An 18,552-nucleotide genomic window follows, 5' to 3' on the forward strand; every position below is an offset into this window, starting at 1 on the left:
TGAGTGGAGACTGAGGGCTTTGCAGGCTGATCTCGAATCCTCCATGCTTGTGTTCTGCCTTCCCACATCCTAGGATGGACAGGTATGCTCCACCATGCCTGCTCTACACGGACTGTGTCTGCTCCCCTCCCCTCCACCAGGAAGCTCCCCAGCCGGGGCTGAGGTGAAATGCTAGGCAAGTCCTCTGCCGCAGAGCAGGGTGTCCCAGTGTAGCCCAGGAGACCTTGACCTTCATGGAAGCCTCCTGCCTCCATCTCCCAAGCGCTGGGATTACAAGCTTGTCTCACTTAGAGGAACAAGGAAGTAGTTTGAGCGATGTGGATAAGTTTCAATCCCATACGCTTACGCCACACACAAGGACAACTTTACGGGGAAAAAAACCAATTCTGGTTAGCAGAGACCATACAGACCCTTTTGAATTTGATTTTTTTCCCCCATCACAACAGTACAGTGGCTGTTTCCAAGTAGATACGTTTTATCCAGATATTAACTTTTTACTTTGGTATCCCTGTGTGTGTGGTGTGTGTGTGGTGTGTGTGTGTGTGTGGATGTGTGTGTGTGTGGTATGTGTGTGTGTGTGTGTGTGTGGTGTGTGTGTGGTGTGTGTGTGTGTGTGGATGTGTGTGTGTGTGTGTGGTATGTGTGTGTGTGTGTGTGGTATGTGTGTGTGTGTGTGTGGTGTGTGTGGTGTGTGTGTGTGGTGTGGTGTGTGTGTGTGGTGTGTGTGGTGTGTGTGTGTGTGTGTGGTGTGTGTGGTGTGTGTGGTATGTGTGTGGTGTGTGTGTGTGTGTGTGTGGTGTGTGTGGTGTGTGTGGTATGTGTGTGTGTGTGTGGTGTGTGTGGTGTGTGTGGTATGTGTGTGGTGTGTGTGTGGTGTGGTGTGTGTGTGTGGTGTGTGTGGTATGTGTGTGGTATGTGTGTGGTGTGTGTGTGGTGTGGTGTGTGTGTGTGGTGTGTGTGTGTGTGTGTGGTGTGTGTGGTGTGTGTGGTATGTGTGTGGTGTGTGTGTGTGTGGTGTGTGTGGTGTGTGGTGTGGTGTGTGTGTGTAGTGTGTGTGTGTGTGGTGTGTGTGTGGTATGTGTGTGTGGTGTGTGTGTGGTGTGTGTGTGTGTGGTGTGTGGTGTGTGTGTGTGGTGTGCGGTGTGTGTGTGTGTGGTGTGGTATGTGTGTGGTGTGTGGTGTGTGTGTGTGGTGTGCAGTGTGTGTGTGTGTGGTGTGGTATGTGTGTGTGTGGTGTGTGTGTGTGGTGTGTATGTGTGTGTGGTGTGTGTGTGTGTGTGGTGTGTGTGGTGTGTGTGGTGTGTGTGTGTGTGGTGTGTGTGGTGTGTGTGGTGTGTGTGTGTGTGGTGTGTGTGTGTGTGGTGTGTGTGTGTGGTGTGTGTGGTGTGTGTGGTGTGTGGTGTGTGGTGTGTGTGTGTGCATGCATGGTTGCCAGTGAGTGTCTTCCTTAATTGCTCTCCACCTTGCTCGCTCACTCACTCACTCACTCAGCCTGGAGCTCAGGGTTCTGAGCGGGTTGGCTCACCAGTGAGCCCTGGGGATCTTCTGGTCTCCACCCCCACAGTGTGCCGAGATCACAGGCGCAGACTACAGTGCCTGGCCTTCGCATGGGTGCTGGGATCTGAGTGGAGCAGCAGGCACCCTACCCCCTGAGTCATCGCCTCAGCCCTCTGGAATTCCCTCTTTAATGAGACTCCCAGAGGGGAGGCAGGGCTTGCTCTAATGCCATCCTGAAGCATCTACACGCCGCACACGCACAGGCGCAGGCCTACGGCTGATACGGTGCTCTGAGGTGACTGCCACCTGGCGGGAGGAGGGCCGGACACATCCTGTATTACCTGGGGGGTGGGTCCCTGCGAACAGGGTGGTCCCACTGCCTGCCTGGCTCCACCGTGTGGGAAAGGCGACTGACACAGCCCAGCAGGCTCTCCAGAGGGCAGCTTCACTTTCCAGCACTCCCCATGTGTAAGACTCCCCTTCTCAGACTCTGAACTAACCATCCGGTTGCCACCACCAAACTCCCTGAGTTTTGGATTATCTTCACGGGCAAATACAGAGATTTTTTTTTTTTTTTTGATACAGGTTCTTGGTATACAGTTTGGGGTGGCCTCTAACTGCCATGTGACAGCTGTGGGCCACCAAGAGATACTAAGTTTTAGCCTTCAGAGCTCAAAGTGGACAGACAAACTTAAGTGACAGTGTGAACAGCAGGCTCACTTGAGAAGTTTAACATGAAGTCTGTTAGACATTTGTCAGTTAGACGGTGAGCTCTTACTTCACGCTCACACCATTGGTCTGAAGGATATGCTGTCTGGCCAACAGAATTTCAAACAGCTGATCTTATATGCCTTATAATTTATCTCTTAAATATGTCCATGTGTGTGGTGGATGTACTTGTTAGTGGGTGTGTGCATGTGCTTGGGTGTGCACCTGCCTGCTCTGATGTGGGGACCGGAGGGGAGGTTGCCACTGGGTTTCTCTCCTGGACCCCTCTCTACCTTTATTTTTTGAGAGTGAATCTCTCAGGGAACCAAAGCTCATCAAATCTGCTGGATTGGCTGGCTAAAGAGCTTCATGGACCTGCCTGTTGCTACCCCAGGCCCCAGCCTGTGCCACTGGGCCTGGTGTTTTACATGGGTTCTGGGGCTCTGAACTCAGGTCCCCAGGCTTGTAAAGCAGACACATTAGTGACTGAGCTGCTGCTCCAGCCTTGACACAGGCCCTCCACAGTGTTGTCTGTGGTGGCCTGAGACTCACTAGCGCACTTCTGGCCCCACCTCTCTGGTCCACTTTTGTTGTAGCTTTGTTTTGAGATGGGGGTCTCACCATGAAGCCCTGGTTGGCCTGGAACTAAGTATGTAGACCAGGGTGGCCTAGAACCACAGTGATCAGGCTGCCTCTGCCTCCAGAGTGCTGGGATTAAGGGCATGCTCTATCACACACCACCTAACTCTTAGACATTCTGGGGATGAGAACCGAGCCTTCTTGAACTGCCTCAGGGATCTACTACCAAGGCAGACACCATGATCATTCCTGTTACAAGGAATTACCACTCCACCCCCAAAGTCAGCGGTGGAGAGAACAGTGAGTCTGACCTACAGTCGATCAGATGTGAAGCTGTAAAGACGCTATAGGGATGCGATGGCCATAGTTCGACAAGGGACGCCACAACGGGACCAAACATGAGCCGGCAGTGCCACAACCAGACGATGCTATGGAAAAACACTCGTTCTGTCCCAACTATACCTCTGACCTTGGGCAAAGAATTGACCTCTCGAAGTCTCCTGATGTCCCTCCCGCCCTGGAAAAGAGGGATGAGCCCAGTTTTCCTCAGTGTGGTGGACTGTGTCAAAGGGCTGAGGGGCCTCTGAGTCAAGGATCAGGAGTGACCTGTTGGTCTCCGACCTTCCACGGCCAGCCCTGGAGGAATGTCTCCCAAAGCCCCTGCTCCTGGTGCTGCAGCTCTGGGTCTCAACAAGGGGCCAGGAGAGAGTGGGCTTCATTTCATTTCCATTTGTACTCTTAGAGTCTCACTGTAGAGCCCTGGCTGGCTGAGGACTCACTACATAGACCAAGATGGCCTGGGACTCCCAGAGAACCTCCTGCCTCTGGCTGCTGGGATTAAAGGCGTGCACCACCATGTCTGGTGAGAGAGCACATTTAATAATAAATTACCCATGGCCAGTCTGTGGGCTTTAAGGTGACATACAATAGAACAGATAAGTTTACTGTACCGAGGCCCTGACTTCTATACTCAGCACCATGCCCCGTACTCTAAGAAAGGATCAAGTATGCATATCTCCCGCTGTGTCCTGACCTCTGGCAGTGCTGTGTCACTGAGATCCACTCCCAACACATGGATCCCAGATCCACACATGGTCTCCGGGTCAGAATCGCTGCCTGTCTCACATACTTGAAGTACACACAGTGCAGTAGACAGGCATCGGGGTCTGGGCCCTACCCAGGAGGTCTAAGGCACCTCTGAAAGGAGGCTCACAGTTGTACAACGCTACCCTGTTTAATCCTAGGAAGACCTGGTTCTGAAGTGAACCAGTTAACCTACAGTCCAGAACGCGTGTGCCCACCATGCGCAGCATGAAGGCTGAGGGGCAACCTACTGAACTCGAGTGGTCCAAGCTCATGAATGGGACTGACTCTTCCTAGGCAGCAAGGCAGAGCATTGGCGGAAATGGTCGCCTCGGCGCTGAGCATCAGCAAACTGCCAGCAAGCGTCAGTGTGAGCATGGTGAGCCTTAGGTTGGCTGCACAGACCTGACCCGGCACCCTACAGAGCACCCAAGGAAAAGGCGCCTTAAGTTCCCCACTAACAGGGGCATCACAAGCACGTACTAGCACACCTAGCTAAAATGCACCCTTACCAACCCAAATCCCATGTGGTGGTGGCCACAGAGACCTCATTCAATTCATTCCACCGTCTCATATGCATTTACTGAATGAGTAGTCATGTGGGTTGGGCATATTGATTGACAGCTCAGGGGAAAGAAACTCATATCAGCAATGCTTCACGTGTGTGCCACATATACGTGGAGGTCAGAGGTCAACTCTAGGCGTCATCCTCAATGCTCTTCACCTTATTTTGGGAAGATGAACTGATTAATTCATCTAGGTTGGCTGGCCAATGAGATGGCCAAGGATCTGCCTGTTCCTACTCCTGACTCCGCCCCCTCAACAAGAACTGGGGCTTCAGATACACGGGGTCATAGCTGGCTATTCACATGGGTGCTGGGAAGCTGAACCTTGCTGGCTGAGTCACCTCCTGGGCCCCAGGAGTTGCTGTGTATTGATAGATAATGAATACATCCTCTGGTACACTGCCCTGGAGGAGACACTCAACCAGTTAGGCTCCTGAGAGGGGACACAAGGTACAGCAATGTTTTTCTCCCTATGGATCAAACTTGTTCAGATGTCTCATGGTGAGCTCAGCAGTTAGACAGTGCTTCAACGGTTCCAAACACACATCCCACCCTTATGAGTTTTCCTCCTCAATTTGCTAAGGCTAAATGAGAGAATGTGCACTACGGGGACGGAACAACAGTTTCTCTCCTGTGTTTCTTCTAATGACCCCAACCTAATTTCATGCTCTCTTCCTAAGGTGTTGCCTGTCACAATCATTTGTGAAGTCTTTAGGAAGCAGCGTATGAGCCATCTGGTAGACCCCGTGACCTCATACTCTTTATGTCACCATCTACTGAGGAAACTGCCAGAGGACTAGAGCATCCCATGTAAGAAGTGATATTAATATTGAAAACAGCCAGAATTGTTCTCGTGGGCCAGTAGCAAAGTGCAAACACAGGACACAGGGTTCTGAGAGACAATCTTGGGGAATAATAGAAACTGCTTTCCTCTAGGCAACAGACCAGCTCAAGCCACACTTCCTCATGGGAAGTAAGAGAAAGGCAGACACCACGATGTTCTCTTCCTTCTCCTTGGGTCTACACGAGACTAATCAAGGATGCTCATGGAAGGGTCCAATGGAGAAGCTATATCCCAAAGTCCCCTCAAGACCTGCTGTTTCTTTGTTCCACATGCAATGGGGTAGCAGGGTGTGGACTCCAGAATTCTCCCTTTTAAGGTGCCCCAGAGAACCACGCCCCCAGTTGCAAGAGCCGATAGCTCATGGCCTTCACACACCTCATTCAGAGACACAACATAAAGAGCTATACTGAGAGCAGGCAGTGTCCTGCTAGGACCTCCGTTAGGCCTGTGTGGAAAAGTGGGTTCGTAAGCTACATCTGAGAAGAGCGAACTGTTGGCACTAGTGAGCAAGTCAAATTGGAAAATGTCCTTGTCATGTGTTGGGCTCGTAAGGGAGAGGTGAGTTTGTGCGTCTTTCTCATTGCCGATCACCTTCAGATCTCTGTGGTTCCTCGGCATCTCTACCAGAAGGAAAACCACAGAGGGAGGGTACAGCCAACCAGTAACCCAATGGTTGACACATCAATCTGTCATTGCCATCAACCATCAGTTTGGCCAGTGTTGATTGCTGACAATTGGCTCCCCAGTGTCCCGTGGCCCTGCACTTAATTTAATGCTGTTTATGCCACCTTAGTCCTTTTCCATTGAAGTGGGACCCATTTTCTAAAATTACACACTTCTTTCCAATATTCTAGTGTCATGGCTTGGGCAGTCCTTGGGTCTGGTGTTTGCAAGCATGTGGATGGGAAGGCAACTGAAATGCATGCCAATAGTTAGATGGGCCCAAAGAGGACACAGGAACAGCCATCCAACACCATATCCCATTCTTCCCTAGATGCATTAATTTTTCTCCCTCAATAATTACCAGATACTCAGGAGCTCTTCCAAGGACCCTATCATGACTCCCAAGGCACCCCATCAGGAGAGGCTGCACCACCGATGCAACTGAGTTCTGTGCCCACAGTGTCAGCCGCCGCCCCACCCAAACCCAGGCTGCTAGGTTTTTAAGTCAGTGTTGGAGCAGAGACCTTTTTGAAAATCGAAAAGTACACCAGAGGGAGGGAGTTCACGGTTCCCTGCATGGGGGTGGGGTGGGGTCACTCAGAAGCCCGTAGGACTCTAAGGACCTTTGGAAGGCTCTGCCTAGAGCCTAAAGTGGCCTGGCAGGGGAGCGGCTTCTATTAGCCACTGAGAGGAAGGCTGTGATGGCTGAAGCCCACGCTGAGCAGCCCTGGTAGGAGTTTTCTGAGGCCAGCAGGAGACTATTCTGGCTTGGTCGTAGTAATGAAGGGAGGGAGGAGAGAGTCATGAATATATGATGTGGGAAGGAAGAGGGTGTGGCCTGAGGGGAGGCAGAGAACCTGTCCCACAATGGGGGAGCTGCTGGGGCTCAGGTCTGCCTCCTGCAGCGCCTGCCCCTGCTGCTAAGGCTCCCGTGGCTTCTCCTCTCAGCCCTGGAGAGCAGGTGGGGGTTAAAGGGACAAGCCCCACAGGAGCCTGTGGTGAGTAGTCAGTTTTCTGTAGTTAGACACCGTGCCACTGAGGCAACTGCTGGCAGCCCCACCATGTTCTGTTGGCTTCACAGGCGTGTTTTTGAGATGCTTACCGAGCATCTGCAGCTACAGAGTGGACATTTTGAGATCTCCCATCTCACAGTGGGGGTATTCCTTTCAGATGAAAAATCGCCCATTAAAGAGGCGACAAGAAACTTCAACATAAAAGAACTCAGGAGCAGGGTTCTTTACGAACGGAGTGCATTGAGCTGTGCGATTTTTTTTCTACATGGAAGGAATAGGCAGGAGCAATAGATTGCTGCTTCCCTCCCCATTTTTCCTTCTAGTTGCTCTGTCAGAGATTATAATTCCTTCTAAATTTCACCCAAAGCCCTTTTAAAAAGAGAAGGCTTGGCGGGGTGGGGGTGGGGGATAAAAGTCGAAATCGGGTTTGAAAAATAGGACAAGAAAAAACGATTATTTCTGGGTCGGCCTCAGATGATGTCATCATGGGTTCTGGATGGAACGGCCAAGCGCTGTACAGTAACTATTCCTGCTCATGTGACCTCTAACACTCATCTGGGCAAAGCAACTAATACTTCAGTAATTTCTTGGCTGAGGAGTGAGATTTTGATGGAGAAGCTAAAAGAGAGTTCCAAATGCTGAGGATGAAATGGAGAGAGAGAGAGAGAAGGAGAAGGAGAGATAGAGTGTGTGAGCGCGCACGCGCACGCATGGGGGGCCAAGGGGAGGAGGCGTGAAAACTAAGTCTTCCTGAGCACACCCCTTTTGCTACTACAAGGGCACCCGGCAATCACATTTGCAGTAGTAAAAATGCTGAGGAATCCACAGCCCCTGGCTCCCACAGCCTCTCCCGGCCTCCTCTACAAAGCCTTTATGGCTAGCAGGAAATTCTTCAGGGGTTAAATGGGGGAAACTGGGCACTACCACTGTTGCAATAAATAAATGAATGAACCAGAACGAGCCGGTGGACTATCCCTGGGAAGCAAGTGTCTGATTTTTCTACAATTACAGATGGTAGCCGGCAACCATATAAAAAAATTTTTTTAGATCATGTTTTACCTTTTGATGTGTGTGTGTGTGTGTGTGTGTGTGTGTACATCATAGAGGCACACATGCACCTATATAAAAAGAAGCATAGTGCCCTACACACACACACACACACACACACACACACACACATCCATACCTTGAAAATATTTTTAGCATTTATTTCGATGAAAACACAGATCACTTTAAAAAAAAAACTGGTCATGCCAGCAACTCATCTCAAAGCCTTCTATTTTGCATATACAGCATATACAACACACAATCACACAGACACACAAAATTACACATACACACACACACAAAGGTTTTTTTTTCTATGCCATAGACAATGCTAAATATCTGAGATCAGGTTGCTATGCCAACAGATTTTTTTTTTTCTGAAATGAATAAAATTATTTGGAGGGAGACAACATCCCTGGCTCCTTTTCCTCCCATCCATGAAGCTGAGGGAGGCTCAGGGAGGGCCAGAGGCTGCCAGACAGGGAGGAGGGGAAGGCAGGGAAGGTGGGTAGGGGAGTATCAGCTTACCAAAGACGCGGATTTGATCGTGGCAAAGCGCTCTCGGTTCCGATAGTGGAGGGCCCGGCTCTGAACTGACTGGGTAGGCCGCGGCTCAGGCCTGGGATCGCCGTGGCCCGCCTCATCCCTTACGAATACATGATCCTGCAGAAATGGATGAAGAGAAGGAGAAAGTCCAGCTGCGCTCTTTCCTCGCCGGCTGCCTCTCTCTCACCCCTCTTTCTGAACAAGCACCACTGTTTGAAATGCATAGTTCAGCTCTCTGCTAGTCCCCGCAGCTCCCACGGTATAAACCGAATAAGCGACACATTGCAGCCTTCAGTTAGGAGTGTCAGCTGATCGCTAGTAGGATGCCTTCTGACTCCCCGGCAGGCTTCCCCCCTTTACCTCCGGAATTACATATATGCAAAAGCAAAGAGGAAGAGGAGAGAGACTGGCGCTGACGGATGCCTCAGAGCCGTCTGCTTAAAACGCGGTGACCAGATAATTCCTTTAAAAATGTCATGTCCATGTCTGGCGGGGAGGATGCTGGTGGCTTTTAACATAAAAGCGAGCCTCCGCCTCATTCCCTTGAAAGAGCTTCCTTGTCAATTGAATTGGATTTGTGAGCTGGTCGCTGGGGTCATCCTTCTTCTTTGGGGGGGTGGGGGGGGAATCAGGGGAAGCTTGTGGCAAGCCGCCTCTCTGTCTTGTGCTGGGAAGATTCGGCAGTCACTGAGGGATCCTGCTCTCCAGTCATGATCGTACACAGTTCTAGCACCTTCTCTCTACAGCTTCTGAAAGGATTTTTTTTTTTTTTTTTTTTTTTTTTTTTTTTTTTTTAGATTTAAAGAGACAGGCGTACAATTCCAAACCAAATGATACTTTCGCAAATGGTTCCTCAACTCAGCATCGGTATGCCAGCAGACTGAGCGAGGCTGGGATTTAATGCCCTTGACTGATTTAATCGAGTCCTGTGCTTTCTTGATGGCCAAAGATGATTAATATCATTCTAACGCCCCGTGGGGGGGAAACATGCCTTGGACCGATGATAATGCATATTCCTTAAATGCAACTGAGGTGGCTTTTACAGGGAAAATGTTTTCAGAGGACCGTGCCCCCTCTGTACAAAATGAGATGGTCAGTGAGTCGGGAGTGCTAACCTTTCAGAAAATTAAAACAACGCCCCCCACCCCCACCCCCACCAATACTCTGGCAATTTGTAGCTCAAAACCATGTTCAACGGTGGGGGATTTTTAAATAGCACATGCTCAGATGGGGAAGGAGAAATCAATTTTTTATCCCCCAGGGTTTTAGGAGAAACCATTTGTTTGCATTTTCTCCAGAAGCACCTGAAAATTTAAAAAACATATAATTGCCCTTTCATTATAAAACAAGGACCAAAGAGATTTGGAAAATACAAAATTATACCATTTATCTATAAATTAAAAAAAATCAAAACGTGCAGATTTTTTGAGGGAGATGAAACGTTATAACCAGGATTTGACGTGAAAGCCGCTATCCAAGATTACACCCATCATAGCGCTGTTTGCTTTTGTAAATCTTAAGTGTTTTGATATGTAGGGAGGCGTGTCCTCATACCTGTGTTTAGACTTTCCCATTTCTATATTGAAGTTAAAAGAATGAGAAAGACCTTTTACATTTTAAAATCACATTTTAGTGTGCATGTGTGTGTGTGTGCGCGCGTGGGAGTGTATGTGCATGTGTATGTGTGTGTGCATGTGTGTGCACACATGTGCCATAGCACACTCTTGGAGGTCAGAAGACAACTTTGGGAGTCTGTCCTCCCCTCCTACCATGTGGGTTTCAGGGATCTAACTCCAGCTTGGTGGCAGGCCCCTCTACCCAGGAGCCATCTTGCAGGCCTGAGAGCTCTGTAATAAACCATCAGATTGGGGGATGGCTTACAGCTGTGCTGTCGAGCTGGCGAGCTGGTGAGCTGGCAACTAGCCAAATGTGACTATTTTAATTTAAACAAATTAAAATGAAATAAAAGGTAACGTCTGACTCCTGAGTCACTCCGAACACATTTCAAGTACTTGGTAGCTACCTTTCATAGTGGCCAGGGTTGGGTAACAAGGATAACGAACGCTGCCACTGTGCAAGCTTGGACCAGAGCTGGCAAAGTAAACATGCATTTCTTGGGCCGGAACACAGGTTACCTGGTAAAGTGTTTGCCAAACAGGCTCGATGGTCTGAGCTCCACCTTCTGAATCCACTGGATCCACAGAGAGGTGGGAGGAGAGAGCCAGCCCTCCAGTTGTCCTCTGACCTCCATGTGTGCCGGGGCATGTGTGTCCCTCTGTCATGTGCATGTACGCAGTAACAACAAGAAAGTGAAAAACTGCAATTTTCAAGCTGGGCAAGGCTGTGCACTCCCACAGCCATCCCTCTGAACACACGTGTGCACTCTGAGGCACTGAGGAGGTCAGAGAAGTTGTAAGTTTGAGGTCACTGTGGGTCTCACAGTAGAGCCTGTCTCTCCCTCTCCCAATAATTAAAAACAAGTTTTTAGCGTATGTGTTTTGAAAAATGCTTGAAGGATCATTTTAAAGTATTTTTTATTATTTCTCAGGAAATAATGTGGCACAAGGATAAAGGCTTGGCACGTGACTGGACACCGAGGTGGGCCTGGGGTCCTCTCTGGGTCTTCCTCTTGTCATCAGTTACTAATTAATTACTACTACCATGTTGAAAATTGAACTCACCTATATGACAGGTTCAGAAAGGCACAAGACTTTTAAATGCTAGCATCATAAAAGACATGATTTTAGTGAGAATTAAGGAGGCTCATTGAGAGGGGACCTGGGACAGGTGTTGTCAGCAGTAACACTTCAAGTGGTGGTGATTTCATTGGCAAAGGCAGCCAGTGGCACCGGAAGCCACAGTGCTCACAATGCAAAGCAAAACAAAACACATTCACACAGGCCATACGTAATAGAAACTAGAACCTTGGGCATGGTGATATACACCTACAATCCCAACTCTTGGGAGGCTGAGGCAGCAGGATAGTTTGGGGCCAGCCTGGGTTACATAGTACGCCTTTGCCTCAAAAGACAACAAAACTCAAACTAAACAAGAAAAATTATGAATATTTTAGGTTTAAGACCCTGATTATCAAACTAAAAGTCACTGGCGTTACCTATGTTTTTAAATGTAAGGGAATGTGAATACATTCAGAAAGCTAAAATCTGACACCACCTTCATTTTGTCTACACATTAAATAACTCACTAAGGTATACAGTAGGAATGCTGCACATCTTTAGTCCCAGCACTCAGGAGGCAGAGGCAGGTGCATCTCTGAGTTTGAGGCCAGCCTGGTCTACAGAGTGACTTTCAGGACAGCCAGGGCTACACAGAGAACCCGCGTTTTTAAAAAAAAGAAAAAGAAAGGAAGAAAGAAGAAGAAGAAGAAGAAGAAGAATAACAACAACAAAACAAAAGGAAGAACAAGCAAACAACCAACGGTGCACACACAGAGACACCTAACAGACAACCAACGGTGCACACACAGAGACACCTAACAGACAACCAACGGTGCACACACAGAGACACCTAACAGACAACCAACGGTGCACACACAGAGACACCTAACAGACAACCAACGGTGCACACACAGAGACAACTAACAGGGTGGGGAATTGGCGGGGGTGGGGGGGGAACTAAGACACTACTTTAGCAGTTAGGTCAAAGACAGGCCCCAAATTTTAACTTAAATACAACAGATAAAATCAATAATCTAAGTCTTTCTTCTACCCTTTTTCCTCCCCTTTTAAAAACTACATTTATTTATTTATTAAAGGATGTGTGTTTCCTGGAGTGTGTGCATACTTGCATGTTTGTGTGTTTGAGTGTGTGAGTGTGTGCATACAGCAAGCACTCTGATGCACTGAGCCATCGATGGCCCCACTGTTTTTCTTTCTTTCTTTTTTTTTAAGATTTATTTATGAGTACACTATAGCTGTCTTCAGACACACCAGAAGAGAACATCAAATCCCATCACAGATGGTTGTGAGCCACCATGTGGTTGCTGGGATTTGAACTCAGGACCTTAGGAAGAGCAGTCAGTGCTCTTAACCACAGCCCTGGTTTTCTTTTCGTAAGAGAAGTCTTACATTTGCTAGGTAGTTTCACAACAATCACTACTGTGGTATGGGGGGAGGGAGAAGGCGGGGAGGGGGAGAGGAAAGGCACTCTGTCAGTCAAATCAAGGACACACCCATTTCCTGGGCAGCGCGGAGAAAGGGCCACTTGGTTTATATTTTATTTTATTTACTCATGTGGAGACAAGGTCTTGCTGTTGTAGCCTGGCTGGCCTGGAACTCACAGAGCTCCACCTACCTCTGCTGAACACCTGGGGTTAAAGGCGAGGTCACCACATCTGGTTTACTTGTGTTCTGGGCAACCATTCGCTTTAACACTACCTGATATTCCCAGGGCCAAGAAATAAATTTGTAAACATCCAATCTCCTTGTGCAAAAACAGGATTTAGTACCCCAACCAACCAAATGGGCAATTTAAAAATAAGGGGAGTGTGGCCGGAGGCCTGGGCAGAGACACCGCCTGTACTGGCCACTGTCCCTTCACGTCGCAGGCCCTTAGGGTTCAACCCCTGTAACTGAGTGGGTATTGCACAGCGTCTGAGGCAGTTAACACAGGTGGAGTAAATGCCTGCTATCCACCCAGGAGGAGCTGGGGGCTGACATGAAGAGCTAACATCACACTACCTTGCAGCAAGAACAGATACATGTCCTGGTGGTCATCTTTCAAATATCCCCCCAGTGCAGGAGAGATGGGCTCACTGAGTAGTGGTGTGACTCAGTCTCAAAACTTGCATTTGATCCCCAGGACCCGCTTGGTGGAAGGAGAGCACTGATTCCTGTGGGTTGCCCTCTGACCTCCACATGAATGCTCTGGCACATGCCCACACATACATGTGCATGCGCAGGGCACATGCCTGCACATACATGTACATGCACAGTAAGTAAATAAATGTGATTGAGTATTAGCAACACAGGGAATGACCCCTTGAAATTCTAGTGGGATTAGGGGCCAATCTTAAACTCATTTTAATCTGGCAAACCTGCGATGTGTGCCCATTGTAAAATACAACAGAAATATTTCCTCAGATTGAAAAAAAAAGACTGCTGACGGATTGTGAGTAGAATTCAACTACGGCCTGCTTAGTCCCTCTGATAGTGTATACAACAAATTTGTTTTTCCTTAAATTGTATTGTTTATTCAAAATAATATGTTTGGAAGCAAGGGTCTTGCCATGAAGCCCAGGATGGCTTGAGTCTATGGTCCTCCTGCCTCAGCATGCCAAGTGCTAAGATTCCAGGCAGCTGATGCCATGGTCTGATAAAAAGGAATGGCATTTTTATACAATAGAGTAAAATATACCATATGACAGGCACAAACTTATGTCCTGGCCTGGGTCATCGTTTGTATGTGTGTGTGTGTGTGTGTGTGTGTGTGTGTGTGTGTGTGTGTGTGTGTGTGTGTTTGTGTGTGTGTGCTCATACCGCAGAATACATGGAGGTCATGCTGTCTTCCTCTATCGTTTACAAAACTGTTTTTCGAGGCAGGGCCTCTCACTGAACTCAGAGCTCTGATGGACTGTCCAGCAAACTCCTGCAATTCTCCTGGCTTGGCCACCGTGGGCGTGTGCTGGGGATGGACCCCGGGGCCTTGGGCATGCCAGGTAAACACCTGTCACCTGAACAACACCCACACCCCCAGAACACTACTTCTATTTAGCCTGCAGCTCCACCCAGGAGAGAAATGACACGTGGTCTTATGTCCAAGACTCACAAGATCTTGTTCCCTCTCCCTCTGGACCACCATGGGGGATGGTTTCACATTTACCCATTCTCCTTTTCCTGTCTGAGATGGTGGGATTGGAGAAACCTGTCTCCCTGGCCTGAGGTGTGGCACTTAAGGGGCGATGGATGGCTCAGTAATCTCAGGAGAGGTCTGAGGAGACTATAAGAAAATGACACTTTTGTCTTGGGTTAGTAAAGAATTCATGTCTGTGTTTCATCAAAGCTACTCTGTTCTATGAGAGAGCTGTGAAACAGTGGCACTTGTGGGTGGCACACCCCACAGGAGTGACCCAAACAAGCTTTCCCCTCACTGCCTGTGTGGTCTCGTGGCCAGTGAGCTCGCTGCCCCTGTTTTGCTCACTTCAAAATGATCACTCTTGCTTTGTCCTGTTTTGAGACAGGGTCTCTATGTGCAGCTCTGGTTGGCCTGAACTTGATATGTAAACCAGGCTGGCTTTGAACTCAGAGATCTACTGGCCTCAGCCTCAGCCTCCCCAGTGCTGAGATTAAAGCTCTGCAAACCCCTCTTGGCTTCACTGCAGCATTAAGGGACTCCTGCAGCGGGCCTCACTACCGCAGTGGGCACCCTTACTGCAACCTGAGGCTGCTAGATGGAGCTGGACAGGAGCTGCAGAGGCGGAAACCAGGAAGTATGGGGGGAGACATCACTGAGCCGTGGCTGAAGGGGCTACAGCAGGTCCCTGTACCTAATCTGCACCAGTTTCTGTTCTTCGCTCTCTGCTGCGTGTGAGTGGAAGCAGCAAAGACCCGGGCTCTGTACAGCAAAGTACACAGACCATGGGATCAAATGCAACTAGGACACCCTAGCCCCTCAGGGATTTCTCTTCCTGCCACAAAACTGGGGAAAGTTGTTCTTCCGTTTTCAGAGAAGGCGGCAGGGCCGGAGAGATGGTCAGCAGGAAGAGGTACTTGCTGCTAAGTCTGATGACCCAAGTTCTATCCCTGGGACCCACATGGTGGAAGGAGAGGACAGACAGAAAGCTGACCTTTTATCTTCCCATATGTTCTTTGGTGTGTAGTGCACGTGTATGCAGACGCAGACACAGACACAGACACACAGACAGACAGACAGACAGACACACACACACACACACACACACATACACAACTACTAAATGTCCTAGAAGTGAGTTCACACCCATGACCTGCACGTACCACACACATACACACAAATTTAAGATCAGGTTCTACATGGGACACAAAAGGACAGAGTACAGTAGTGACACCTGAGTGAAAATGTCATAATGAAATCTGTTACTTTGCATGATAAAAAATAATTAAGGAAGCCTAAGGGCAGAATATACTAAGGAAATGATAAATCACTCAACGTGACACAAGTATTCTCTTGCTCAGTAAACACATTGTAAGTCTTTAGCTTTTTGATCGATCGATCACATTATGAACAGTTAAGAGTATTGGAGTTCAGAGTTTTAACGGTCTGTGGCAAGTCTTCGAATCACTTACACATATGCAAATGCACATGTATGCATAAATAACAAAACCATAATTGATGCACACACAGGCATTTTAAAGACACCGGTCTGATGAGACGGCCATCTTCCAAGATGGCAGGTGGGTTGTGTTTTGGCCTGCTAGCCATGATCAGGTTTGCTGTAGGAATCTGTTTTCTGACTGTGAGTGGAGCTCCATAGACTCTGTCTGCTGCCTTACCAGGCTGTCAAGACATGCATTCACTGTCAGTAGGTAAATGCTACTCAGTTAACTCCTTCCTTCAAGGCAACATCGAAGATTATCTACCACCCAGATGCCCGCTTCCCAAACCTGACCGTCATGCTGTTGAGTGTCTGGTTGTGAGTTTGTCATTCACTCACTATTACGTCTGTAGTTATTGACTGACTACGCTGTACCTAAAACCCTCCTACATTCTACTCATGTGATGGTATATGTGGATATGGTTTAAGATTTAAAAAGGGGCTGCAGGGATGGCTCAGTGGTTAAGAGCACTGACTGCTCTTCTAGAGGTCCTGAGTTCAAATCCCAGCAACTGCATGGTGGCTCACAACCTTCTGTGATGGGATCTGATGCCCTCTTCTGGTGTGTCTGCAGACAGCTACAGTGTGCTCATGTATAAGAAATAAACTTTTTTAAAAAAGATTAAAAAAATTTGTTTATGTGTATGTGTGAGCGCCTATGCATGTGTAAGCCATGTGTATGCTGATGTGCTCAGAAGCCAGAAGAGGAGCTGTGTGGAGGGAGATATATATATATATATATATATATATATATATATATATATATATATGCTATGATTAACATATAATACACACACATACACACACACACATACACACACATACACACACATATATACACACACATACACATACACACACATATATACACACACATACACATACACACACATACACACACATACACACACATATACACACACATACACACACATACACATACACACACATACACATGCATACACACACATACACACACATACACATACACACATACACACATACACACACATACACACACATACACATACACACACATACACACACATACACACACATATACACACATACACACACATACACATACATATATATTTTTTTCTGGTGCTGGAGATTGAACCCAGGACCTCACACATGCATCTGCTACTAAGCTGCATCTTAAGCTCTGTCTTATTCTTTTTACATTTTTTTAAAAGTATGTTTGGTTTGCATGAGTCTGTGTGTACCCTGTATGTCAAGGTGTGCCCCTTTTTAAAGGCCAGAAGAGGTAGTCAGATTGCCTGGAGCTGTTGTCACAGAGGTTGTGAGTTGTCATGGGTTGGGGCAGGGTGGCTGGGAGCTAAACCCAGTCCTCTGCAAGCGCAGACAGTGCTCCTAGCCACTGGACACTCTCAGGGCCCTTTCTACTCTTTGAGGCGTGGGTCTCCCTGTGCAGTCAGGCAGGACTTGATCCTGTGACCCTGGGATGCTGGGTTGGCAGAGGTATGCTAAGCTTCTGCTGCCAAACCTGGTCACGATATAATTGTATATAGTGACAGACACTAAAAGGGAAACCATTAGGATAACGAGATAAAGATCAAAGGAAAGTTGTCTAGTGGCTTTCTGAGGCTGTCACGCAGAGCCACGCCCTCCACTTCTTGTCTTTGTGGTCTCACGTGGGAGCTGAGTCCACTGTGAGCCGGTGCTGTATTCAATGACTCGGGCAAGAAGAAGCCTCTAGATGTAGCTGTTTCTGCCCAGCTTGAACAACTCTGAGGAGACAGAGCCACCTGTGGGGTTGGCTGTGGTGTCGAGAGGGGCCTGTGGCTCAGGTCAACTTCTTCGAAGCTACCTGTCCTTCTCCATCTCGTAGGCCATCGTCTCAGGGGAACATCAAACAGAAGAACCAAAAACCCACGTGCTGGAGAGTAGTTAAAAGCACTTAAGGTGGGCTGGAGAGATGGCTCAACGGTTAAGGGCACTGACTGTTCTTCCAGAGGACTCGGGTTCAAATTCCAGCTCACAACTGTCTGTAACTCCAAGATCTGATGCTGTCTCTCTCTCACACACATAAATAATAATAAATACGCATACACACAATGAAAATCCTGAGCTGTCTCTCCAGCAACCCAAAAGACTCAGTCTTTCCTAATGCTTTCCCTTGTTCTCCATAGTCATGGGACCCCCACAGGTGACAGGAAGGAAACAGTCAAACCTGTCAGCACCCAGGAATACAAAGTCTTTTGTTTTATTTTTTGCCTCCCCTCCCCCACGAGTGCACTTGTGCCACAGTGCATAGGGCTGGAAGACAACATGGGAGACTTGGGTCTCTCGTATCCTGGGGACTGAACTCAGGTCCACAGGTTTGGGGACAAAGACCTTTACCCACTGAACCATCTCCCTGGCTCCAAGCTTACATCTCTATATTTAAATATGTGGCCATTGCCTGTAATCCAAAGAGGCCCCCGGCACTGAACCGAGTGGCTTTTTGTATCTGCTTTGTGTCATCGATTTTCTTAGACTTCCTGACCCCCAGATCCTGATGGCCTTGGAGTCTGATGTGTATCCATGTTCAGGCTCCAACCTCTTTGACCTATGCCCTCTTCCTTGCTGTGCGATGTTCTTCCTGCCTCAGGGCCTTTGCACTTGTTGCCCTTGAGTTCACTCCCACCTCTCACCTGAAGCTGTCGGGCTTCCGTTTATCTGTAAAGCTGC

General features: G+C 48.2%; 1 protein-coding gene across 1 annotated transcript in view; it reads right to left on the reverse strand.

Moving 5' to 3' along the window:
- The window catches only part of Taok3 (TAO kinase 3), a 161,260-nt gene that overhangs the window by 27,153 nt on the left and 115,555 nt on the right, over nucleotides 1–18,552 (reverse strand). Inside the window, 1 exon segment of the mRNA NM_001024254.2 lies at nucleotides 8,529–8,663. Within this exon segment, the coding sequence (NP_001019425.1) occupies nucleotides 8,529–8,663 (135 nt within the window).

Source organism: Rattus norvegicus, chromosome 12 (assembly GCF_036323735.1).
Source record: "Rattus norvegicus strain BN/NHsdMcwi chromosome 12, GRCr8, whole genome shotgun sequence".
NCBI classification, from domain to species: Eukaryota; Metazoa; Chordata; class Mammalia; order Rodentia; family Muridae; genus Rattus; species Rattus norvegicus.